Source organism: Ipomoea triloba, chromosome 7, assembly GCF_003576645.1.
Source record: "Ipomoea triloba cultivar NCNSP0323 chromosome 7, ASM357664v1".
Taxonomy (NCBI): Eukaryota; Viridiplantae; Streptophyta; class Magnoliopsida; order Solanales; family Convolvulaceae; genus Ipomoea; species Ipomoea triloba.
Window position 1 is genome coordinate 263,525 of NC_044922.1, and position 24,894 is coordinate 288,418.

General features: G+C 34.4%; 3 protein-coding genes across 5 annotated transcripts; 2 read left to right on the forward strand and 1 right to left on the reverse strand.

The window, feature by feature from the left end:
• Positions 1–3,110: 3,110 nt before the first annotated feature.
• Positions 3,111–4,439, reverse strand: LOC116026185 (CEN-like protein 2). The gene is made up of 4 exons (XM_031267656.1): positions 4,214–4,439; positions 4,018–4,079; positions 3,626–3,666; positions 3,111–3,498 (listed from the first exon to the last, which is right to left on the reverse strand). Exons 1-4 carry the CDS (start codon positions 4,412–4,414, stop codon positions 3,275–3,277), a joined length of 528 nt encoding a protein of 175 aa, XP_031123516.1. The 5' UTR covers positions 4,415–4,439; the 3' UTR covers positions 3,111–3,274.
• Positions 4,440–11,315: 6,876 nt separating this feature from the next.
• LOC116026338 (probable lysophospholipase BODYGUARD 1) lies at positions 11,316–14,036 on the forward strand. The gene is made up of 5 exons (XM_031267822.1): positions 11,316–11,720; positions 11,819–12,071; positions 12,781–12,992; positions 13,080–13,341; positions 13,595–14,036. Exons 2-5 carry the CDS (start codon positions 11,820–11,822, stop codon positions 13,919–13,921), a joined length of 1,053 nt encoding a protein of 350 aa, XP_031123682.1. The 5' UTR covers positions 11,316–11,720; position 11,819; the 3' UTR covers positions 13,922–14,036.
• A 913-nt stretch (positions 14,037–14,949) lies between these two features.
• On the forward strand, positions 14,950–24,461 carry LOC116025199. Of its 3 annotated transcripts, none has more exons than XM_031266338.1 (13): positions 14,950–16,219; positions 16,848–17,110; positions 18,146–18,270; positions 19,649–20,212; positions 20,298–20,389; positions 20,613–20,675; positions 20,760–20,848; positions 21,360–21,974; positions 22,058–22,129; positions 22,619–22,689; positions 22,780–22,837; positions 23,173–23,440; positions 23,618–24,461. In XM_031266338.1, the coding sequence occupies exons 4-13, from the start codon at positions 19,707–19,709 to the stop codon at positions 24,208–24,210; spliced, it is 2,427 nt and encodes an 808-aa protein (XP_031122198.1). In that variant the 5' UTR covers positions 14,950–16,219; positions 16,848–17,110; positions 18,146–18,270; positions 19,649–19,706; the 3' UTR covers positions 24,211–24,461. The 3 variants fall into 3 exon arrangements, with proteins under 3 accessions (XP_031122198.1, XP_031122200.1, XP_031122199.1); XM_031266340.1 differs by having other exon boundaries at positions 18,175–18,270; XM_031266339.1 differs by lacking the exon at positions 18,146–18,270.
• The last annotated feature ends 433 nt before the right edge of the window (positions 24,462–24,894 follow it).

Below are 24,894 nucleotides of genomic sequence, written 5' to 3' on the forward strand. Positions count from 1 at the left end.
ATCACTTTGAAGAAGAACCCATCGGAAACTTTAAGACCAACAAAAGAGTAAATTAATAACCATGCTAAATAACTCACTATTATGCTTATAAATAGATGAGACACTAACATACCTTGTAATGGAACACACGAATTGGGGTCACCTTTTGTGTTATAGTTGAACTTTTGACAAATTTCTATATACTTATTAGTCTCTATAGGGAGAAAGGTCTCAAAAAGGTATAATTAAAAAATAACTTAATATAATGGTTGTATTGCATAAAACTATAATGTTGGAGTTTTTACCAACCCTCAACACTATATATTTCAAGTGATAATAAGTAATCCTATTTATTCGTGGTTAGCATGCCTAGTTTATTCAACACACACACACATATATAACAAATTAAATAGGGGTGTAAATTAATTAGCAAAATGCCATGCATAAAACCATTTAAGTTATAACCTTAATATCATTAGTTTATGTGACCAGGCCACCCATGCAAGTGATAGTGCAAACGGATGCCACTAGACCAAGCCTGTTATATTTCTTTAGTTATACTAATTATAAATCGTATTGAATCCTAAATTATCAAAACGCGTATATATATATATATATATATATATATTATCCCCTTTATGGATGCCTCTTTAACCAAAAAGACCATCTAAAGTGTTGAGCCACCCTTGGTCCTTGGCCGACAACACGAGACGTGTCGGAGTGTTGAATGAGAGGGTGGGATGCCCATCCATGGATCTGTGTTTTTAAGGTGCACAGCTGACGTAGTAGTACTGCAGTCGAAACGATATACATACATACATATATATATATATATATATATATATATATTGGTTCAAATGCGGCGGCGAGCTCAGGTGCGATGATGCGGCCTAATTTGTACCGTCTAATTTCATTAATCTTACTGAAATTTGCTTATGTTTAAGTGGGTTATTATAGTAATTTTAGTATTTATATTATGTGAATTGGAATGGTGCATTTTAGTAAATAGTGCGGTGCGTTTGAATACATGTTGTGGTGTGTTTTATTACGTATGTTGGTGCATTAACTGTGTTGTGGAATGGTGTGTTTTAATCTATCCGTTGTGCATTTTCATACGTAGAATGATGTGTAACTGTGTTGTGGAATGGTGTGTTTTAATACGTCGTCTGGTGCATTTTAATACATTGAATGGTGTGTATTTTAACTAATGTGTTTCTAATAAGTGTGGTGCATTTTAATACGTAGAATGATGCATATTTTAGCACATGTTTTCTAATATGTGTAAATAGTGTATGCTTATAATCTGACATGAGGCACGTTGTGGTACATTTTAATACGTAGAATGATGTGTTTTATTAAGTATATTGATGAATTTTAAGTGAATAGGCGCATTTGGTATATTGTGTGGAATGGTGTGTTTTATCGGTCTTCTAGTGCGTTTTAGTAGGTAGAATGGTGTATTCTGTAACATATATATATTGCACGTTGATTTGATGAGTTATGATCTAATGGCTGAAAATAGGTCGCAGGGCCACACCTCATCATGACTCTCTCTCACTCTATATATATATATATATATATATATATGATTGTGTTCGTGAGTTAATTAGCCATCTACGACTGATGAAGCTTATAGGCTTTTGACGATTTTGTGCTATACAACGCCAAATAATATGCTGCCAAGGATAAGATGTCCACTTGCGCACAAAGCCTAGCTATCAATATCATATGCTGTCAAAGATAGGCTGGCCTGCATGCTTTCGATTTGCTATCTACTTCGTTCTACTTTGGGAATTTCGAATGGGAAGAGGACATATATATGCAGATATGCTCTAGATAGGAATGGTCATGGATGTCAATGCCCTACAACTCCAACTATGTGGATAGATAGATGCATGGCTACACTATACTTGCCCTACAACAACTTCATTATTAGAAAGTGCTTTGATGATGAATGAATTTGTGGCTTTACTTATGAGGTGGGAGGGGCCTTGAGCAGTTGAGCCTTACAATTGAGGATTGGACAATCAATCTCAAGGTTTTTTTTTTTTGGGTTGTCTTAGGCATCGTTTATCCTATAGTATATATTCTTTCATTTTTAAAAGTAGAGCATACTGCTATATATATTATCATATTTGATTTGCATTTAAAAAAATTTGGTATGGACAACCATGCTAGATTGCAATACGTTGCATTTTAGGGTTGAAGGAAACCTTACATACAATTGAGAATACAATAATATAATCGATCTATCAAGGGCAGTTACTATCTCGTTGGAATATATAGAAGTTTTGAAGGGTAAGACAAATTGTAAACATTAGTAACTCTCACTTCCACATTTTGGAAGCCGTACTAGCACTCAAGAATCGATTCTTGTTCTATTAGACTCATCTAATCCACTAAGAAGTGATTCTTGTGTTGATGGATGAAAACTCGATCATCATAGCACCTCTTATATACCCTAGTATGTGTGCCCTTAAAAATCCGTAGAAAGACCTAATCCATTGATATTTGTTGATAATGTTACAAAACTCAAGATTAATGATCACCAGAAACCAAGGATTTGCTGTGAAAAATTGTTTTTCCAATTCAACCAACTTTCTAGCCACATTGAGGATCACTTCTTATATATAGTTAATTACTATTTACTTACCAAGGCTATCACTATAGTTAATATCACTTATTATTCGTATAAATATTTTCATTAAAACAAAGTAACTCTTTATTATATATTAAAAAATAACTAGATTTAAACATGATTTGTAAGGTTTCTAATCAAATATAAAGTTAAAAAAAAAAAAGAAAACTTGAGAAAAACATCTAAAAGTCTTCTCATGGACACAAGTATGTATAGACAAATTATTCCTTTATAAATTTGACTAAATTAAAAGTATACTGTATTTAATAATGAGTATCTGTTTGTCAAAATAAATAATGTGTGCGTCTCTTAATCTTTAGAAATGTATTCACCTGACTCTTTGTGTTAATGCGCCCTTACAATAAGATACATACACGCATCTGCATATACACACACAAATTAAACTAGTATAAAAATTTGACAAATTATTTTCAATTCTAATCAAGATAAATCATCAATAATAGAAACAGATGGTACATAATACAACATGCTTGATGAATAATACACCAAGTATACAATGCTCAAGCTGATTATTGTACTTCATACACGGTGGGGTTACCCTTATTTCTAGTAATAATTAAGACAAGTCCAACAATCCACACGTACAGTTGAGCTAGTTAATTAGTAGTTTAAGACATAATTATTGTTCAACGGAACTTAACGCCTTCTGGCCGCCGTTTCTCGCTGGCAGTTGAAGAAGACGGCGGCCACCGGAGAGCCTAAGTCGTTGTCGTCGGCAAATTTGCGGGTGTTGAAGCGGTCCCTGGACGGCGAGGCGCTCACCGTCACCGACTGCCGTCTCTTCTGCTTGTAAAGCAGAAACACAAACCTGTGGATTCCTATGTTTGGCTTTGGTGTCTCATAGCTCACTATTTCTCTTCCTGTCATGTATATATAATACCATATTCAAGACTTCAAGTTATATATATGATCTCGATCATCTAATTTAATATTAAGGATTAAGCTAAGGATTCTAGCTAATTAAGAAAATATGATGTAATTAAGTACCAAATGAGGAATCTGTTGTTCCTGGTATGTCTGTCACTATCCTGCAGCAGCAATTCAAATTAAACAAAGGGTTACATACGTTGTTTAATTTTAATAATACCGTACCAGCTCTAACAAATAACTACTAATTAATTATATTAATGTAGTAAAGATTAAAGAACCTCATATTTCATAAGATTTACAGTAAGGTCATACAGTGTTTAATTTTCTGTTTTACTCAAAACAATAATATATATCATGTGTGCATGCAAAAATAAACCACATATCAAGAGAATGTTTTATGTACACTTTCTTTCTTTGGTCTGATCTTAACTTAGCTAGCTTCCATAGTTGAGTGTGAGTTTTGTTAAGAAATTAAATAGAATAAGACAAAGTTTATGTATGGCTTTAACCAGTGCAAGTGCTCCCTCAGATATGGATCACTTGGGCCAGGAACATCAGGGTCTGTCATGATCTGCCAAAACATACATACACCAAAAACTCCAAATTAAAATTATATTTGAGAAACACAAGACCAATTTTTACACGTACGAATGAGTGACAGATAAAATGAGATCGACAAAAAAGGGTCGTATAATATATAGTTACCAGGGTAAAGAAGGATCTCAAATCTCCATCATGAACCTCAACCTTAGGTTTAGTGGTGACTGAGGAAGGAAAAAGCTCATGGCCATTGTAGACATGCTTGTTGGAGTTGTAAACCACAGACATCTTAACACTTTGGGAGAAGTGGTCAACCACATCCCCAACCACTCGACTAATCACAAGTGGGTCTGACATTTTTGCCATTCTCAACAAGAAGGAGAAGAAGAAGAAGACTTAGGTTATCTGTATATAAATTAAAGGAAGTATTACTATTAGCTTGTGAAGCAGAGAAGTGAAAACCACCCATATTTATAGTGCAGTCTGAAGCTATGAATTGAAGGAGCTTAGCTTATTATTACTAGCTTGTTTAGATAGATGTTTGAGGGGTACTATTCAGGTGCCCTGAGGGATTAAAATATAGGCCAGGCCAGGTGTTCAACACCAAGAAGAAGTTAAATACAAATTAATTAAGGGGTATATATGCATTTAGCCCTAATTTTTTGGCTTTAATTTAATAATGTATGTGTATACTATCTCTTTAATTTGTGCTTAGAAAATAATTTTAAATGGATGACGACAAAGATGATTTGACGTGTTTATGCTGCTCAGCTACATATATGCTGCGTCTCTTTTCTCCCCCAATTGTACTAAGGCTTGTTCGGTCGGAATTGATCATATCCAACCAATAATTAAGCTTAATGGAAGACAACTTTATCTATGTATTCTTAATCATTAATCCCGTTATTTTCCTATATTATCATAAGAGTTTTAGTAAACTAATTTTATTTCTTGATAGTGTTAATTGTTAATTGGGTATAAGATATGATGATTTGCTTTTTTCGATTTCTTGTATCAATTAAGGCAAATGATAGAAGTGATAATATATACTCTTTAAAAGTACATTTGTGGCCTACCTATATGAGTAGATCGAGTAAATTTTGAAAAGAAAATGAGAAGAAAAGTGATATTTATAACCAATTGCTAGAGTAATTTAATGTAATTGAAAGAAATAACATATTGTTAATTCGATACGTGGAGGGAAACCCAGAACTATCTGACCTACCTTAGTGAGACTTGTGAACAAGAGTTGACAAAGTATTGAAAAGTGAAAGTTGCACATAATAACAAAATAGGGTTGTTGATGTTCTTACTACGCATTCTATTCGTTATGGGAGGTTAAGGTGTGACGATAGAGATGTTGTTTTGCTTACATTAATTTAATTTCAATGAATTAATGGAAGCTTTAGATAGAATAAAATTATTTTTTTTAAAAATCATGATTTTTAATTGTCATTCAATCACATTATATTTCATGTTACAAATTGTCATGAGTTGATTTATAAAAAAAATTACTTAGAGAACTTACCTAAAATATTTTTGAGAAAAGAAAATATATCAAACAACTATCAACTTACAAAAAAAAAAAGAAAAAAAGTAACAACTAATTTATCAAACTCCTTTCTACAATCAGGCAATCAGCTAATGTTATCAACTAGTCATACTCTCTAACTCAATCAACTAACAGTCATTTACCAAACATGGTCTATATATCTTCCTCTCTTAACATAAGTAATAGATTGGACCTATAATACACGTTTCATTTTAGAGAACACGTCTTAAAACTTTTGAAATTATGAAAGCACCTCCAAATTTAAAGAAAAAAAAGGAAGAATCTAATAAGGATACTGTATGCACATTCTCATTAATCTACATACTAATTAAAAGCTCACTCCAACTACGCACTTTACAATATTAAATGTAGTCCAATTAACCTAATCTATAGCTAGAAGAGGTATAAAGGGATTCTCCACAAACAATGGTGGAGGACTGGAGGGCTCATGGTGGAACAGTTGTGGCAAAATTTTCTATAAATAGAAACCTCAATCCCTCCATTTTCTTCATATTCCCATTCTGACTTTGCAACCTTACTTCATTTGCCCAGCGCATCTAAAACCTTTCTTCTCTTCCTTTCCCTTTCCGTTTTTGGAATGCATTAAGGTGCTAGTGCTCCGGGAGAATGTCGGCTCCCTTCTTCTTTTAGCGCAGCCATACATACATGCTATTGGTTTTCACTCCAAATTTCTATGCCCCTCTCATTTATATATACAAGTATATATATATTATACAAAATTTCGCCATGAAAAATGTAACTGATCTGAGTAGGTGAAGCATGATTTTCGATGTTACAAGTTACCATCTATCAACACTCTCTCCAGTTTATTCAGTATATGCTCTCAGTAGTAACCAACAAAAAATAATAATAATAATATCGAGAATGTATACGGTATGATACATAAAATTGTTGCTTCTATGCTCTAATTTTTATAGTACATATATATTGAGATTTTGAATATTTCATATTGACAAATGTTTTAATGCTCTCATACCAAAAACATTGTAGTATATTTTTTATTGGCCTGCCATTATTGAATTACTTTTTGTGTGTGTGTGTGTGTGTTACATAAACCATAGTGCACTAATGCACATTTTTATGCGTTGTTGGCCGATTCTTCACTCACACTTGTCACACCAAAATAAATAAAATCATTATTAGTGAACAATTTATCTCGTTTTAATTGACTATCTATTTCTGCTTTTTTTTTTTTTTTTACAAAAAAAAAAAAAAAAAAAAGGAATAATAATTATGCTTTACGTGACTGGCTTGAATTCCTGACTGGCCATGTGCGTAATTACTTTCTTCATTATAATTATTCTTCTAGATAGACAGGAGAGGAAACGATTCAGAAACATCAACGGCATATAAAACACTGATAATTTTGTCTTTAATTTTGACATTTTTTCCTGCTTTTAAATGGCTCGTTTATAATGACATTTTATTATGCATGTTAGAGATTGTTATTATTATTATTATTGCAAAGGGCTGGGAACAAGCACATATCACTATACTAAAGTCTAAAAGTTATAACCAATAAATTATACTTGTGGAAGAAAATATGCGGCGCGCCCAACAATCTTGCTATGATACCAATGGTTAGATTAAATGTTTACCATTACACAAAAAATTATATATAACTAATAATAAAGTGTAACTTTATTTCTTTATATTTGTATAGTGGTGAGTCCTATATTTCGATAGTCACGTTGCCTCCCAACACAAGGAATTTGTAAATATATAAATAATGATTATAACTTATTGTTTAAATAAAAAAATGGATTATCACTAACGAATTGAATTACTAGCTAGGTAGGAAGGTTCTCCAATGAACAAATGGTGTAGGACGATATATAAAATTAAAAAAAAAACAACAAGAAATTATTTTTTAATTTCCAGCACTATCCCATTACAAATATATATATTTGAGTGGTTTAATATAATTATTAACTACTTTCTATAGAGCTAGCCACTAGAGATTATGGAACAATAATTATAGGGATTAGCTAGATTTGCCCATTTAACGCAACAAAAAATAATGATTTAATGTAGAATTGTACAAGCTTAAAAATTATTATACACAACATGTGGGTAGTGCATGTACGGAGTATAAAATTAAACAATTTTTTTTTTTTTACTTTGAATTTGTACAAGAAGCATGGTGTCGATGAACACTGCAGTTTTTTTACAAGCTATTTAGTTGGTAACAACAAGGTAATAAGTTTAACTCTTTGTTGGGACTTGGGAGCGACCTAATGACCTTCTTGATTTGAGTTGATGTGGATAATCTAAACTGGTTGTTCTTTAATTTATAATTTAAGGTTTAGGCCGTGTATACTTTTAGATAGTAGTTGCGGAACAGGTTCCCTGTCAATCCAAAAAAATTTTAAAAAAAAGTTATAGGTTTATATATATATATAGCATGCATGCTTTTTGTTTGTACATACAATGATGGTACGTTGGCCGTGCTAGATCCTAGCTAGATTCGTTCTCCTTGTTGCATGCTACGGAGTATTGTTGAAGATTTATAGTGATGCATGTGTATTTGTAGTACAATGATACACTACGTACTAGCCATATTTATAGGAACATCTACGTACTAGTGCTTTAACTGGCCGGCCGGGTTCCAGTTTATCCATCACAATTCACAGACATCAGACATGCAACAGTGTATGTGATCAGTGTGTTCCAATATAATATAATGATGCTGCAAGTTGCAACCATCTGCACAAAAACGAATAAATAATTAAGGGTATCAAGTTCAGGATTTTTCCCACCTCTAAATTAAAACGTGTGGAGAACCAGTCAGTCAACTCAAACAATATATATAATCTACACTGACAACTCAGTTGATTCTTGAGTGATATATATATATATATATATATATATATATATATATATATATATATATATATATATATAGAGAGAGAGAGAGAGAGAGAGGAGTTGATGAGAACCACTACTGCTTTTGTGAGAATATGCAAACTGTACAATTGGACATCACAAGTTGCACAATCATAATTACAAAAATGTCACTGTTTTTTTATAGAAAATATTTTATTGATAATGGTTTTTCAGGTGCACAATAAGTTATGTGCGAATGATAATCGAATATTAATGATTGCATAATCAGATATTACAAGATGCACAATAAGTAATTCGCAATTCCCACATGAGAGATTGTTCTCATTTGATCATAATCCCCTCCCCCCATATATATATATAAACCTAGCTAAATCCACAAGTACTGTAATCCCCGTGCAAAGGAAGAAATTAAAGAGATGCACGAATGATCTGATGGTCACAGCATTCATCCACAATATAATCTAATCTTTCTCTTGTGTATATTCAGAATTAATTGTCTGTCTGCATGCAGCTTATCCTCATGCTTATTAATTCAGACGGAGCTGCAAAAAAAATCTGGGACGAGATGCGCTTGCTTGTTAATTATATTGTTTGCATTTTATTCAGATGCCAGCTAGCTAGAAACCCTAGAATAATATATGACACTGAGTTGGCAATTATATGTTGTCTGTCATGGATAAACTGATGGATCATAGCTTGGGAGAAGCACTAGATGATCAATGTCCCAAAATATGACTAGTAAATATGTAACATTCACAACAAATTAAAGAGGTCAGGTCTTTTCTTAATGGTTTATGCCATAAACAGTAATCGTTGCTTATGCAACTGTAAAGTATTTAAGTCATCTTCTAAAGAAAATTAAAAGTTTTAGGTAAGTTATTTTTAGTGAAAGTGAAACTCTACTACTGGAATCAGGTCCAAATTAACTTGGAGAAATATATAAGCAATTCAAGGCCCAGCTGCTGGTCTGATAGCTGAGTTTTAGAAGCCTCTTGAATTGGATTATTTGGAGAAATATACCCAACAAAGAAACATGGGTCCGCTGATGATTTGGCATCTTCATCGTACTCTGTCGTGGGCCGACCAAATTTCAGAATGTGATCACACTATAATCCAGCGTTCCTATCTAGCTTGTTGGGCCTTATTAGTGTCTTTCTTAAGTTAGCTAACCAAATTGCCAAACAGGACCCACGTCACTGGCCGCTGCACGTTTTGATGGGTGGTAACTGGTAAGACAAGGCAATCCAGATCATATAAAAGGGACCTAGCTAAATCATGCACCAAATGGATATTCTTTAATCTTTTAGGTATAAACCCAACCACATCGCTATTTTTGTTTATACATTTCCATTAGTGTATCTATGTAGTTGCTTACAAGTAACTACTAATAGTTTTTTTTCTTTTTTGTTTGGAAGGTTTGAAAACTGCCCCCATTACACGATGGTCTATATTGATTTTGTGTAAACCCACGAGGTGTTCTGAGTCTTTCTCTGTCCATTTAACAGTCTGAGTTCACACAATTAATTATCGCTCACTTTGAAAGGCACACATGAGCTGGCCCAAGGAAAATTTTCACTTGTGAAAATAAAAAAAAAACTCGGGTTTTCCAGGAGTTCTTCCTCACAAATTAAAGAAGCCCCTTTGCCACTTGAGTTATCCCTTTGGATTGCCGCAATTAACATGCTAGTGCATTGGTATTTTTGGCCGCATTTGAATAGCTTTTTGAAAAGCATTATTGTAAAAGCGCATGAGTTTGAACTTCTAAGTTCTAACCTTACTTTTAATTTAAATATTTCAAACTTCTCGCACTTAAAAAACCTTTTAACGATAAGCGGTATTATTTACCTAAAATAAATTTTACAACTTTTTATTCATTTAATGAAACTAATGAATCCATGGGCCCGTCATAATGCAAGTGAATTAAATTTAAAATAAATATCAAAAGAAAATAGCCAGTATCATGTGATCTATTTATTAAATTTGTACTATATAATATGTATTTAAATTATTTTTTTACATTTACGTACCACGACATAAAGATGACTATGTGTAGTTCAATTCTTATGTAAAATATTTGGCTTTCGTACGTCTATGAGTTCTGTATCTATATTGCCTGTCGGCCCCTATCAATGAAAACTGGGCTTATAATCAAGGAGTCACTCTTGAACATTGTTATAGCGTGGAAGATGGAGATAGAAAAACTTTAGATCATTAATATGAGACATATCTTTTGAGAACAAAATAAAATTGTTAATGTCTTTACAAAATAGATGTACAACATGAGCAAGGAACATGTGTATTTAAGAGACAATCACAAATAAAGATTCTTCAGGTACTAAGAGATAATATTATAATTGTTTCGTAGTCGATAATTATCTTGGTGTGAATAACATTATTATTCCCAAAATTAGAACTATCAAAATGGACTAAATTTGACAAGTTGGACTCAATTAAACAATACGTTGATTGAGTTAGATATCTTGCTTGCGGCAAATTATTGTGTGAACCGTGGTCCACACATCTATGTGAACTACGATGCAAAACATTTTATGAGTTAGAATAATAAAACTTATGAAATAAGATAATGTATTTTATGAATTAAAATAATGTACATTATTTTAGACATATGATTCAAAATTACCAACTTCATAAAATGAGAAATTTCAAGATTGTGCGATTTGTAACCAAATGAAAACCGCCATTAGATTTTGAGTTTTGGGCAGGCTGATTTATCTGTCAAAGTGTGGGGAGCAATTCACAAATGATGGCTATCTTTTCATCATATTATAAAGAATATGCTTCTCTAATTAAGCTCATAAATTAGTTTAATTCTAATTTAATTAGAGCATAAATACATAATTGGGTTGTGTAACAGTCTTGGAGTCTTGGCGATTTATATACAAGCCACCATCAATCTTGGAGTGGGCTGCCAAGCAATTCCCGTTTGTATTTTGTACAAAGACAAAACTTCACCTTTTCAATTGCCATTGCTGAACACCATGTGCTTTCTTGGTGATTGAGTATGGACAGCCAGACCCAGCAACAGTAGATTAGATTTCAGGCTAAGTAATCATCTTAAATCTGATAAGTCAAAAGGGGGAAAGGCCAACGATTGGCTACTGCCCTTCATCCTCTTCATATTTTGAAAGGAAAAAAGAAAAAAGTAAAAAAAAAAAAAAAAAAAAAAAAAAAGGTTCTACAGAGCATCTCAAGATTCCAAGAAATAAGTAAAAATCACTTTTTTGCTTATTGGTATGGCTCAATCCCCTTCTTGATTTTTTACTCCGTATCTTTTATATTGGAATAAGTAAGTTTATGCTTTGATTCTTTGATTCTTGGTGCTTCTGTAGCATGATTTTCAGGAGGCTTCTTGGTTTCATGATGGGTTGCTTTGGATATGCTGGTAAGCCTACTGAGCCAAAAATTGAATCCAAAGCAGTTGTGGATGATCAACCAGTGGTCACATCACCAAGGGTTAGGCTCAGTGATGGCAGATTCTTGGCTTACAGGGAGAGAGGAGTCCCCAAGATTAAGTCCAGTTACAGAATAATTATTGTTCATGGCTTTGGGAGCTCCAAAGATATGAGCTTTATGGCTTCTGATGTAAACCCAATAATCTCTTTTCCCTTCTCTCTCTCTTTCTCTCAATCTCATGATACTGATTTAATTTGGCTCCTTTTAGCTCTAATTTCTGCTTATATCTATCATATCTTCTTGAATTTTGAATTTAATTCCTGGGGTTTGAATATTTCAGAAGTAGGAGTGAATTGAAGATGTATCATGTATATCTGGGCTTTACTTTGGGATTTCTTGAATGTGTGAAATTTCAAGTTGCTTTAGAATTAAGAATTGGTTGTCCAAATCTCAGATTTTCAGGCTTTCAGCAACAATATCATGGGGATTTTATCTGAAAATGGTCTATATTTTGTCATAAATCCCAATAAATCACCTGAAACACAAACTAAAATTGCTTTTTGTTGATCATGGTATAGAGCTTCATGGCAAGAAAACTTGTTTCCAATGTTGCTGTTGTTATTTGTGAGAGAGACCCTTGTTTAATGATCAGAGGTCACAACCTTGATGCTATGTTTTAGGTAATCAGGCTCAAGTTCCACTTTACTTGTGTTTTTGCCAATCACATGTTACATAGTTTAGCACCACTCCTCATAAGTTAGAAGAATAGATTAATAAAAAAACGAAAATTGTTGGAGCTACAGAGTATGTTATTGCTTATTTGAGTTGTAGCAGGAATGCATTGATTGATATTGCAGAACTGCTTGTAGAATGGTCTGATAGTGCTTTAGTTCCCCAGGAACTTCTTGATGAGTTGGGGGTATACCTCTTGATATATGATCGAGCTGGATATGGAGAGAGTGATCACAACCCCAAGCGCACATTAAAGAGCGAAGCATCTGATATTGAAGAACTAGCTGATCTGATGCAATTAGGACCCAAGTACTACGTAATAGGCGTCTCACTAGGATGTTACCCCGCCTGGAGTTGCCTCAAACGCATACCCAACAGGCATGCTCAACTTCACATTGTTTTGGTTCTTTGCGTTTCTGATTTTAGAACCGAATTTGTTTGACCTCGAAAAACATATACTTGCAGGCTTGCTGGAGTAGCACTAGTCGTCCCCTTTGTGAATTACAAATGGAGATCACTTCCGAATAATCTGACAAGAGATGATTACAGGAAACAATTATGCCAATGGGTAATATGGATAACACGCCATGCTCGGGGACTGTTACACTGGTGGCTGACACAGAGTATATTCCCTTCAGCCAGTGTTCTTGATCAAAACCCTCAATTCTTTTGCGAGAAAGACTTGGAGGTTTTGAAGAATACTCCAGGATACCAATTGTTCACTCAGGTAACTTCTGTTCCAATTATTCCCATCTGAAAATACATTGCCTGTTTGGCAAAGATTATAGATTGTTTTAGACTATAACTCGTAAGAAACTATTGATTTCACAACCTATATATAATCCATGATGATAAAACTTTACGAATTGGACCATTATAAAAGTTGTGAAGTTAAAGAACCTATCTGAGCTTCTGCCCTTGTTGCCTGAAAACAAAAGGTGGATAATCTCAAAAAGAAAGTGCTTCGCTTGGTCTAACAGGATGGATTGAGAAGTCGGAAAGTTTTTGACTCCCTCTGCCGGGACTGCAATGTAGCTTTTGGCAAGTGGGATTTCGACCCCTTGGAGCTAAGCAATCCATACCCCAAGAACGAAAGCTCGGTTCACATATGGCAAGGGTACAAGGACAAGGTTGTGCCCGTCGAATTGCAGAGGCATGTCTGGGAAAGGCTACCGTGGATTCGCTATCATGAAGTTCCAGATGGTGGGCATTTGCTTGTGTATGACACTGCAGTTTGTGAGGCCATATTGAGGTCTCTTTTACTTGGTGAAGATCCTTTACTATATAGGCCAAAACTAGACAGCTAAGTTTCCAGTGTTCAACATTCTTGTAAAATTGTATTCAAATGTGATTCTGTTGATAGTTTGATTTGTAGAAATGAAATACAAGTGTGGCAGTGGTTGCTGTTTGTTCACATTTCCAGATTGAATGATTAGGCAGAAACAGGGCAGTGAGATACTTCATGCAATGAAATTTAGGACTAAATTATGCCAAATGCCTTAGTGGTCGAGTGGCGTAGCTGTGACTTCTCAAATGAGAGGTTGGTTCAAATTTTAGTGTGAGGGCATTGACTCATTGTGCTTAGTCAACAGCATTCTTTTTTTTTTTTTGGCAGGGGAGTTTGAGGAGTATTTTTTAGGTGTGATTAAGAAAAAGAAAATAGGAGAAAAAAGAAAACAAATTTTTTTGATCAAAATGAGGGTCAAGCCCGATAGTAAGATCTGTTTAGAGTTTCATGGGCTTGGAGGCAATGTGATCCATAACTTGGCGGGGCAAATCCGTATGAAAACAAAACAAAGTTGAGTGTTTTTTAGCTTTGATTAAGAAAGAGAAGATAGGAGGATACAAAAAAAAAAAAACCAAAACAAAGTTGAATTAGAAAAGAAAAGAAAAAAACGAACGGAAAAGGTAGTTAACGCGCCGGGCATGTGCAGTGCACGTTCCCGGCTAGGCACGTGTTGTTCTTCACGCAAGGAGAGTGGCGAGATTCAAAGCATTAGCTGGGCCCCACAGTTTGCCAAAAACCACAAACTTGCCTGATGAGTTTGGACATTCTCTCTTCCCTCTCACTCTTTCATATTGACCAATTTTTTCTCAAAAATCGTGAATAATCCACTAAGGTGGAAGCCCTAATAAACATAATAGTTAAATTGTATGTAAAATAGTTAAAGTCGATGACTCAATTAATCACAAAATCACGAGGACTGTATTAGGTATTAACTCAAATTTTATTTACAAATATTTCTTATTAAATAAGGGAAAATAAGCAATAAAAAAGTACTGAGTAAGTTATAGATAATTGAAGTAATCTTATTAATGGAGTGAGATTCATGAGATTAGATGGGGATGATATTATCACCTTTGGGCGTTGATCTCGTGCTAAGTTAACAAACAGTTAATGATAGCTTGGCAGCCATTATCGCCCATCCGCTCTTGTCTTCTTCCTGTCTTCAATTTCTCCGTTCAAATCTCTTTCCCGCGATCTCCCTCTATATCCTCGCAAAACGCACTACACACTTCATCATGGAGTCGGAGCTTGGAATTTTGGTGTATTAGCTGTTAGAAGATGAGATTATAATGCTCACAGAAGTAGGCAATTTAGGGGTTTTGGAGCGTTTGGTTTGCTAGGAGATTAAGGTGATGTTGTGATGGATTTCGTTTTAGTTCTTTTCGCTGTGGATTTTGGTGATAATCAGCTCCTGTCACGTCTGCTCATGTGGTGGCGAGATTGGAGGAGGAAGTGGGCCAAGTGGCCATGGATTCTGGTGGCGTGGAAGCAGTAGAGACCTATTGGGTGCCCCTGCTCATGTGGTGGACATGCAGCATTAAGAATTGGAGTAAATTGGTTTCCATACTAACTTGAATTTGTTCTTAGCTTTGTTTGCCTTTCGGTTTTCACATTTTTTCCCCAATTTCCTTGAATGCTAAGGAGTAATTGTGAATTTTGTGATATCTTCTGTTACTTATTGCTAGAGGTGTTGGAATTTGAAGGCAATAAGGAGGCATGAGCTGGAGATTTAGTTCTTTATCTGAAATCTTATGCTCTGTTTGATGGCTACATTCAAAAGAGGGATAGACTTTGACAATGCAGTGAATTTCTTTCTTGTAGTGGATATTTCAGATAACTGCATTTATTAGGCTACTTAAAATACTTGGTGAAACGGTTGCTCTGAAACTTGTTACTTCATTCAGTCTTATTTCTTAAATGGTGTCTTTTGCTGTGTATATCATCTGAGATGATCATGTGTGATCTGTGGCTTGATCTGACCCTGAAATGATTGTGAAGGATTTAGGTGTGTTACATCCAGTTCTGAGAATGATGCTACCAGATGGAGTTCTATATTGTTGTCAGACTATCTCTATCTCCATTCTCCATATTGTTGTCAGACTGCTTCTCTCTGCTGCCACAGTTTCTTTTTTGGATGCTATCAGATGGGTAATGGGAAAAGCTTGTGCTCTTCTGAGTTGTGGAAAGGATTAGAGGTTCATCTTGATATCACTTCCAATGATTATAATATTGGATATGCACATCTGAAATTGGCCCATCCTTGATTACTGGAGAGCTGAAAATTTTCAAACAGAGTTTCCAATATTTCATAAGGAAGGTCTGGTAACTTTTTAAATCCCTTCTATGATCCCTTTGCTTGATTACCTTGGCATCTTAGGAAGTGAATTGATCTGCTTTTACTTGTGTAGAACTGAGGACTCGGGAATAGGGCAAAATGGTGGGACAATTTATTTGTGCATTAGATAAGTATGACTACTTTCAAAGATTTAAGAAGCAAAAATGGATCAATATCCCATCTTTGGGGGGATGGGCAGAGGTATTGAGACACTACATTTGTAACTAGACAAGTATGACTAAGCTTGAAGATGAGAGTAGTAAAAATATACTATATATCAATCTCCTATCTTATTTTGGATCCTCCATAGGAAAATTACTGAAGATAGGAAAATATATATTGTAATGTCCATCAAACGCATAAGATAGGGTGAAATGTAGGGAATTGCTTTGAAAACACAGCTGTTTATACCTTAAAAGATCTAACAATTAACAGAGTTCTATTTTCTTTTATTTTTTATTATTTTATAAGTAATTCACATAGCTCTATTTTAAAATAACATTTCTCAGGGGAAAATGCCTGTTTCATATTAATTTTCCTGATTCTCATATCATTGCCAAACACTAATATCATATTGTTGTAATCCATTTTTATGAAATTTGTCTGGCAGGTGCTGTCTTCTGTAAAGCATTTAACCATTAAAATGTGGATTAAAATACTTAACGATGGTAATAAGGGTTCTATCCAAAGAGAAGAAAAGATTGTGGTACTAGTGTACTACCTTATGGTGGTAAAGGGTGGAATAAAAAAAAAAGAAAGAAAGAGGGGAACTGATAACAGAGCCATAAATCTGTCAACATGTGAAACAAGCTATGCAGCTGAAGCCTAGCACTCTCTCAAAGTTGCTAGATGATCATGGTTTCAGCCTTTCAGGTACTTAGTACTTTTCCTTTGTATTTAGACTATTTCTTAGTTTGAGAGAGACTTTTCATCTTTACCGAAGTAACATGTCTTTCATATAAATATACTTATCTGAATCAGGGTAATTTAAATGAATAATCACTATCAAGTTTTCTATGAAGTTTCTCTTTGCATCTTAGTTCTGATGCATAAAATGCATACCTTCACTCTCTTATAAAAAGACAATGTTTCATAAAAAAATACAATTGTTCCCCTACAAAGTGTGCCTCCCAGCAATATTACTAAAACCATAAGTTTACTTACTATAGGTGATTGCCAATGATCATATATACAAGATCAAGGTTGCTGCTCCAAAAGTTTCATTTTCACTGCTATATTGCCTTATGTTCTACACTATGAAATGTATACATGGTAGTAGTTAATTAATTTATATACCTAATGGATGGTCATGACTAGTCCTCCCTTCACTCTGGAGGCCCGTACTTGTTATTTGAATAGAAGTGCATGTTAGTTTTATTTGTGGTTAGAGAGATTAGATAATGTGATAAGTACACATATACATGCTGTGAAAATTAAGTTTCTTGCTTTTCTGGAGTTCAAAACGAATCTTTAATTTGACAATGAGTGTTTTTCAATTTTATTTCAATAGAAAATGTTGATGTCATATATTTCAAATAAGTAAGAGAAAATTAAGTGCAGAAATTTTAAAATGTCCTAGAAATTTAAGAAGTCCATTTATTTTTAATTTTTAGCTGAATTAAGTTCAATTGAAAAAAGAATTAATCTTTAGTTGAATACAATATATTTCTGTATCAAAAGGTTTTTCTTTCATTTCTGGTTGGATAAGTATGAATGAAATGATTTTTAGTAAGGGTTCGTTCATAATTAAAATTTCCTAAAATGGAATTACAAAGTTGATTTTATTGGCGCTCCGCAAATCTGCAGAGTTGATTCTCCCATTATTATTTATCTTTTTGGAGAATTAGAAAAATTATGTGGAGCGCCAATTACACCCTATAAATTCAGTCTTTTCGGTACACATTTTAGGGTTTCTTCACCTGCCGTTAATTGAAAAGCCAGCAGATGCACAACCTGCTATGGATATAGTCATATAGAGTCTGTGGAGTGGCTAGGCGTTTGACAAGATCAAGGTTTTTTGTTCTCCAAAAGAAGTGAGTGTTTCTTTTCAATTCTAGTTGTTGGAATCATTTCAAGTCTTAATTTTCATTTTCATTCTTATTGTTGTACTTCAATGCCCTAGAATTTTCTTTTTTCTTAATAGAGGCACATAGTAAAGGCTTCATACTATCTGGTATATGGAGACCATTTTCAATTAAAGAGGCCTTTTCTGGAAAGGAATTTTGATCCTTATTGAGGAAGGTCATGAATTTGAAGCATCATGTAGGATCTATTGGTTAATTCCTTGTTTAATATTGTTGATCATATAATATAATATAAACATAAATGTGCAGGGGTTCGAATCTCCGCGCACACGTGAGGGGATGTAAGCTTTTAGTTGAGATGGAGCACATGCCTCAATTTGGTATCAGAGCCTCAAATGACCTTTGACATGGCTCTGATACCAAATTGAAGCATGTGACCTTTGACATGACTCTGATACCAAATTGGAGCATGTGCTCCATCTCAACTAAAAGCTTAAGCTGATAGTTGGACTGCACATTTTATGTTTATATTTATTTATGCTTAACAAATATGTAAATGGTTTATAAGAAAATCATACACCATCGTCTGGCTAATTTGAAATGTGTTATTAAATTGACAACCACCAACTTTTAAAGCTTTAGCTTGTGATGAAATATTAAGAATTTCTGTGATTCTGTCTAATTGTTATACAAGAAGCTAATTTTGATGAACCATGGTCATCCGATGCCCTTGTAAAACTTATTTGATTTTATTTGCTTAGGCACAACTTTCATATCTCTGGTTCCTTGATATCTGCCCTTGGTTTTCAGCTGTTGTTTAAAAGTAAAATGGAAAACCTTGACTCTACATCAGAGAGCAGATAAACCTCATAACTTTGAAATTAGAGGATAACTGGATGTATTATTGATATTTAGGCAATAAGCATTTTATTGATCTTTGTGTAGGTTAATCTAGGCTTATATTAACTTTGTTGCATAGGGTACTGCTATAAATGGAAATTTTTTTTTCAGATCTATTATGTTAAATGAGCATGAGTTGTGGAAGAATTTCCTAAAGGCTGTGCTTGACTATATTTGCAACTAGTATTAGAAGAGATTATTTGAATTTAAACTAACTGTAGATTTATCAATATAGCACAAAATTGTTTCTTGAAGTTGAATGTAGAAAAATGAGTGTTCTTAGACTTACTTAGTATTATGTTATTAAGGAGGTCAGGCGTAGCCCACCTCTTCTTGTGTTTTCTGCATTGTAGACTATAAATTGGTATCTCCTCTCCAGCTTAAGATGGTTTACCTTTTCCCCTTAAATAAAGAGAGTAAAAAAGAGCAAGCAGGTCTGATATTGATTTTGTTGTTTCTCATGCATTTTTTTGTGAATCTTCACCAGGTGCAAAGCTGAAGAGGATCCAAAGAGCAAGTTCTGTAATTCTGTAAAGTGGTATGATATGGTGAATCCACCTGCAGGTATTCAATCTTTACCTCAGGTTCTTGGAGAAACAAATGGAAGCCAAAATTTGATTTTGGAATCTGAAAAAGATAAAAAATTTCCAGAATCTATGAAGTTGTTTGCTGATAATATTGACCACAGGCTCATCTCCTCTACAACATCAAGCACAGGGGGAATACTTACAAATTTCCCTGTCTTGGAAAAGAATGTGACTTCATTGTCATCTCAATGTTGTCTAACATCTGAGGATAGTCCAAGAACAAATATTTGTGGGGCTCATGATCCATCTATAGTTGTTCCATCAAATGTTAATGGTTCTTTAAATGCTGACTACAAAGTTAAAACATCGGTATGGCCTTCACAGAAGATATTACATTCTAAGGTAGAAGCTGAATATGATGTGCAAGGACAAGAAATGTTTTCCTCCTCAACTATGACAGCTGAAACTATATTGAAAGAGAAAACAAAGCACTTAACCACAAAGAGGCAAAATCATAGCACAAGGTTAGAGTGAAAAAAAAGATTCTTATAAGTTCTTTATGTAATCTTTCTGTTTACACTTTTGCTAAATATCTCAATGTAATTTCAGGAAGTGTGATAATGCTCCTCCAAAGATGAGGCGTCATAACGTTACTATTCAAGCTGGGCAGAGTCCAGTTGACAGTTCTCTAAATTTGAAAGGTATAGCTAGTTATAAGAGTGTTGTTATGATAAAGGTATAGCTAGTCGTGCATACTCAAATGCAAAAGTATATGGAGTGTTGTTAAAGATCTGTGCCAGTTGTAGCAAAATTATATGATAAAGTTCATTTTATAGACCTAACTATTTAACGTTTCACTATAAAGAAATGAGCTTGTACATGGTTTTTAGCGGTAATGATGACATACATAAGTTAACTGTTCAGGTGCATCAGACATTGATCATAAAGAGCTGGTAGCAGTTGCAAACATGGTTCATGTTGCCAAAAGTATGCACCAGAACTTCTATTTCCATACATTCTCTTTATAACTATTTTGATGAGTGTTATAATAGTGTTACTTTCTATCTGCAGGAGTTGCCTCTGATACCCCATATTGGAGTGAAATGGAAATTTTCTTTGCTTCTGTCAGTCCAGAGGACTTAGATTTTCTGAATAAACAAGTACATACTTTATATAATTATATTTCATAGATATGTTGCTTATCCAATTTCCAGGATGATTTTTTTTAGTACCACCTTTTGCAATTTTTTACTTTTCGACAGATGAATCTTTCATTCAAATTCAGAGAGCGGCCGTCCGAAATGTTGGTAGATGAAAATGCAACACTAGTGTGTTTGTATTTCTTTTTGTTTCATTTTGATGCAAATCAGTGGTTTGGTTAATAACCAAGGCTGAGAAAAAATAAGATGGAATCTAGTTGTACTAAAGTGAGAAAAATGATTTTCTAAGATTGCATTTTTTACAGAGGAATACACTGCCCTATATATATACATGCTAGACTACACAAAACCCTATTTTGGTTTCATCTGCCATAATAGTTCCTATGGTTTCATATGCTACAACAGTTCATAGGGTTTCATCTGCCATAATAGTTCCTATTGTTTCATATGCTACAACACTAGTCAATCATTTTCCTGGCTTCTAATCATGGTCTGACTTTTGCTGTTACAGGGTCTCAAGGAAATAGAAGGAGATAGTAAAAAACACGAAAATGGCAAAGCACAAGTTTCAGTTGACTCTGATCCTTTATTTCAAGGAGCCCAGAGTATGAGTAGATTGGACAGAGGTCCCTCATTAACCCAGAGAGTTCTTTCAGCTGTGATTGTTGAAGATGAAGTTGAAGACTTGTACAATCAGAATGAAGGAAGTATTTCCTTTCAGTGCACAAATGATACCCCTGACCATGGTTCACTTGATGTTATGGCGAATGATCCAAATAATTGCAACAGAGTATTAACTGAAGTTGAGTTGGGAGTGGATTTGCAGGCTCCATATAATTGCTTGCTGGATGAAGTTTCCTGTAATAGGAATATTGCATCTCATACTCAAAGTAATCAATATGAATCAAGTTCATCCCATTGCAATGAAAGCTCATCAAATGGTTTCTTGCCATTTCCAGCTAGAGGAGATTTTCCTGTGATTTCCAAAGAGGATTCTGGTTCAAAATTTTCTTCAAAGCTTGGCACATCTGATATATCATCCTGCAGTTCCCAGTATCAAATGCTTCCGCTTGATGATAAAATACGAATGGAGCTACAGAGCATTGGCATACCTCTGGACTCCATGGTACTTAATGATGTTTAATTTTTATTCCATCACATATGGCTTTTATGCTATCTTTTCTTATATATATGGCATAATTTTAACAGGCTTGCCCACCCTTGGAGGAAAAATCTGTTGATCAAGAAATTGTGGAACTTAAAGTGGAGTTGGATAAACAGGTCAATTCCTTACACATTTCACATATCTCCAAACCAAAACTCTTATGATTTGTGGGGTTTTTATCTCCTTTCTTGACCCTCTAGGACTTGTAAATTCTGATACTTCAGGATTTGGGATCTTAGCTTTGCCCATACAAGAAAACTGAAAAACAAAAACTGTCTGTGTATTCCAAAATGGAAGTTGGATAAAGTTTAATGATTGATTTAGGTCAATGAAGATGAATAATTTATGTTGATGCTGTTATAATCAGTACATTGGTGGTGATTTTACCTAACTCTAGAGTGCTGGTTATGGTGATTAAATAATTGTCTGAATCTTTATTTAGTTCAGTTTTCTATTTGCTGGATCTTAAAGTTTCAATGAATTGCATTACTTTTCATTTCTGGGAATTGTGTTACTTGTCATCTTTCATGGAATAACTATTTATTTTATTTTATTTTTTGAGTAGTGAAATTTCTATTGATTTTAAACCTGAAAATATTCATTAGGGTATAAAGAAGACACAAATCTTGAGCCAAATTGATGAAGCCATTCAGCATGAAAGTCAAGAGGAGAAAAAGTACAGTCTACTTTTGTGAATGGATCCTATTTGATAACAGCGCCTGGATATTATGGTGTTCATATTGTAATGAGCAAGTCTGTTTTGCAGGAACGTTGAGCAGGAAGCAATGAACCTACTTCTCATCACGGCATACAAAAAGCTGATGGTAATTGATATTGATTTCTTCTCTGTAATTGAAGATATATGGAGTAACTATGGGGCATTTAGGGTTCTCTTTTTCCATGCTTTTAAATTGATGGTCTTTCATAATTTTCAATTTATGGTGGCATTTACACTCTGTGCTCCTATTCTGTTTCCTCAGTCGTTATGCAAAGTGGGCAATACTTAACCTTTAGCAACCTGTGGGGGGAGGGAGCTGGGCGTAAATAGGAAAATGCCTTATGTTGATGCAAATCTGCAGTTCTATTTAGCTCCCCAATTTAGATGCATCATTTTCTTTATATCAAAGAGTTCATGTCAATAATTAAAAAAAAAATGCAGGCTACTAGAGGTGGTAATTCATCAAGAAAAGCTGCTAGTAAAGTAGTAGAAGGAAAGACAAAGGCTTTTGCCAATCGTACTCTTGTTAGATACAAGGAATATGAAAGTACAGGAAAGAGTTGCTTCAGTGAGCCCGAGTTGAAAGAAATCCTTTTCTCCCCTCCATGCAAAAAGGATATGAAGTCTGCACTGAGTACATTTCGAAGGAATTTCATTGGTGGCTGCCGCAAAAAGGCAACCCGGCGTAAATCTTACCCCAGATATAAAGGTTTATTCTTCTGCTTCCCTTTCTTTCATATTGTTCTGCTTCAATTCCCTTTCATCTATTGACTATTGTAGTATTGGACTTGATGATTAAAGCCCAAAGTTAATTTTCCAGTGATGCCTTTTTATTCATTTAATTCATTCATGTCTTCTTAGTGCTCTTGTTTTGATTTACATACAGCAAAAAGCGGTGCTTCAAATGCTGGTAAAGCTGCTGCTTCCTCATCAGGAGGCGGGGTTCAGACAGGAGAGTCATCTGGTTCAAAGGTGCGGTCAAAGCGTTCATCCTCAGTAGCATCATTGAAAGATGATCCCTCCTCCTCCTCGGGTAGGGTGAAGAGAAAGAAATCCTCAGTGAGTGATGAGGTGGAGCTCCTCCATGCCCCCAAAGCAATAGGAATAGAAATAGGAGCAGTAAATGGAAAGAGAAGTAGTTCAAGTAGGAGGGCTGCAGAAGCAGAATGTTGTGGGAGGTTGAAAAACAAAGCAGTAGAGGAGGAAGAAGTGGATGATGTTTTAGCATGGGAAAGTGAGCTTCACGAAGTGCCGATCTATTTGGACCCAGCTATTGAGGATCTGAGCAAAACTTTGAGCATTGTTGTGACTGAGAAAGCTCCATCTGAAGTTAGCGGCATGCATGATCTGGAAGGAGGTTGGTATGGTGGGGATGATGACCTCACCACATTGCTCAATATTGATGAAGACGACATGACGGAATTGGACTATGCGCTACGGTGCCCATGGATGACCTTTGGGAGTCCATCTCATAAATAATTCCATCTTGCTTCAATTCGCTATTTTACATGCATGCATTTTAATTTGCAACATACGTTTACCCCATAAACATCAAGGATCGGGTTGAGCCCATCTAAATAATTTCCATTTTACAAAAATGGACACCTCAGATTTCAACATAAACCTTTTTTTTTTTTTAAATGACTTATCAGCCAGTTTATTTTTCTCTATGGAAGTTTGGAATTCTCTTTGGATTTAAATGAGAAGACATTTTCTTGAAATATCCTTTATATCTCTGCTATTTTCGCATATCCTTTATATGCTTTTCTATTATTTTCTGTATTTTCCTTTTCAATTCATGATGCCTGTCACTCGCCGTGATGAGTTGGTTTATTTATTGATAGCCGATGAACACTCATCTCCTGTCACAGCTCACACGCAACATTTGAAAAAAAAAAGTAGTTTAGTATTTTTTACTTAATGATTTAAAACTGTATATGGATATTACAATATTTAATTTTCATCCCACTTTACGGCATGGGATGGTGTAGTGTATGATCAATCAAATTATTATATTATCATTTGAGCATCATTGTGTATGTGCTTCCACATTATTAGGATTTGTTAGAACTCTTTGTTGTATTAGACTAGGATTCTATTCCATCCTGTGACTGTTGTATTATGATTATAGTCTCTACTTGTTTATATTCTCTGTACTATTCT

Coding starts and splice junctions, on each gene's coding strand:
- LOC116025199 (XM_031266338.1), top strand. CDS start 19,707: ATGGTGAATCCACCTGCAGGTATTCAATCTTTACCTCAGGTTCTTGGA. Junction 20,676..20,759: donor CATGGTTCATGTTGCCAAAA/GTATGCACCAGA, acceptor TTCTATCTGCAG/GAGTTGCCTCTGATACCCCA. Junction 20,849..21,359: donor TAGATTTTCTGAATAAACAA/GTACATACTTTA, acceptor TTGCTGTTACAG/GGTCTCAAGGAAATAGAAGG.
- LOC116026185 (XM_031267656.1), bottom strand. CDS start 4,414: ATGGCAAAAATGTCAGACCCACTTGTGATTAGTCGAGTGGTTGGGGAT. Junction 3,667..4,017: donor CTGAGGGAGCACTTGCACTG/GTTAAAGCCATA, acceptor TTGCTGCTGCAG/GATAGTGACAGACATACCAG. Junction 3,499..3,625: donor AACAACAGATTCCTCATTTG/GTACTTAATTAC, acceptor TATACATGACAG/GAAGAGAAATAGTGAGCTAT.
- LOC116026338 (XM_031267822.1), top strand. CDS start 11,820: ATGATTTTCAGGAGGCTTCTTGGTTTCATGATGGGTTGCTTTGGATAT. Junction 12,993..13,079: donor CTCAAACGCATACCCAACAG/GCATGCTCAACT, acceptor ATATACTTGCAG/GCTTGCTGGAGTAGCACTAG. Junction 13,342..13,594: donor GATACCAATTGTTCACTCAG/GTAACTTCTGTT, acceptor TTGGTCTAACAG/GATGGATTGAGAAGTCGGAA.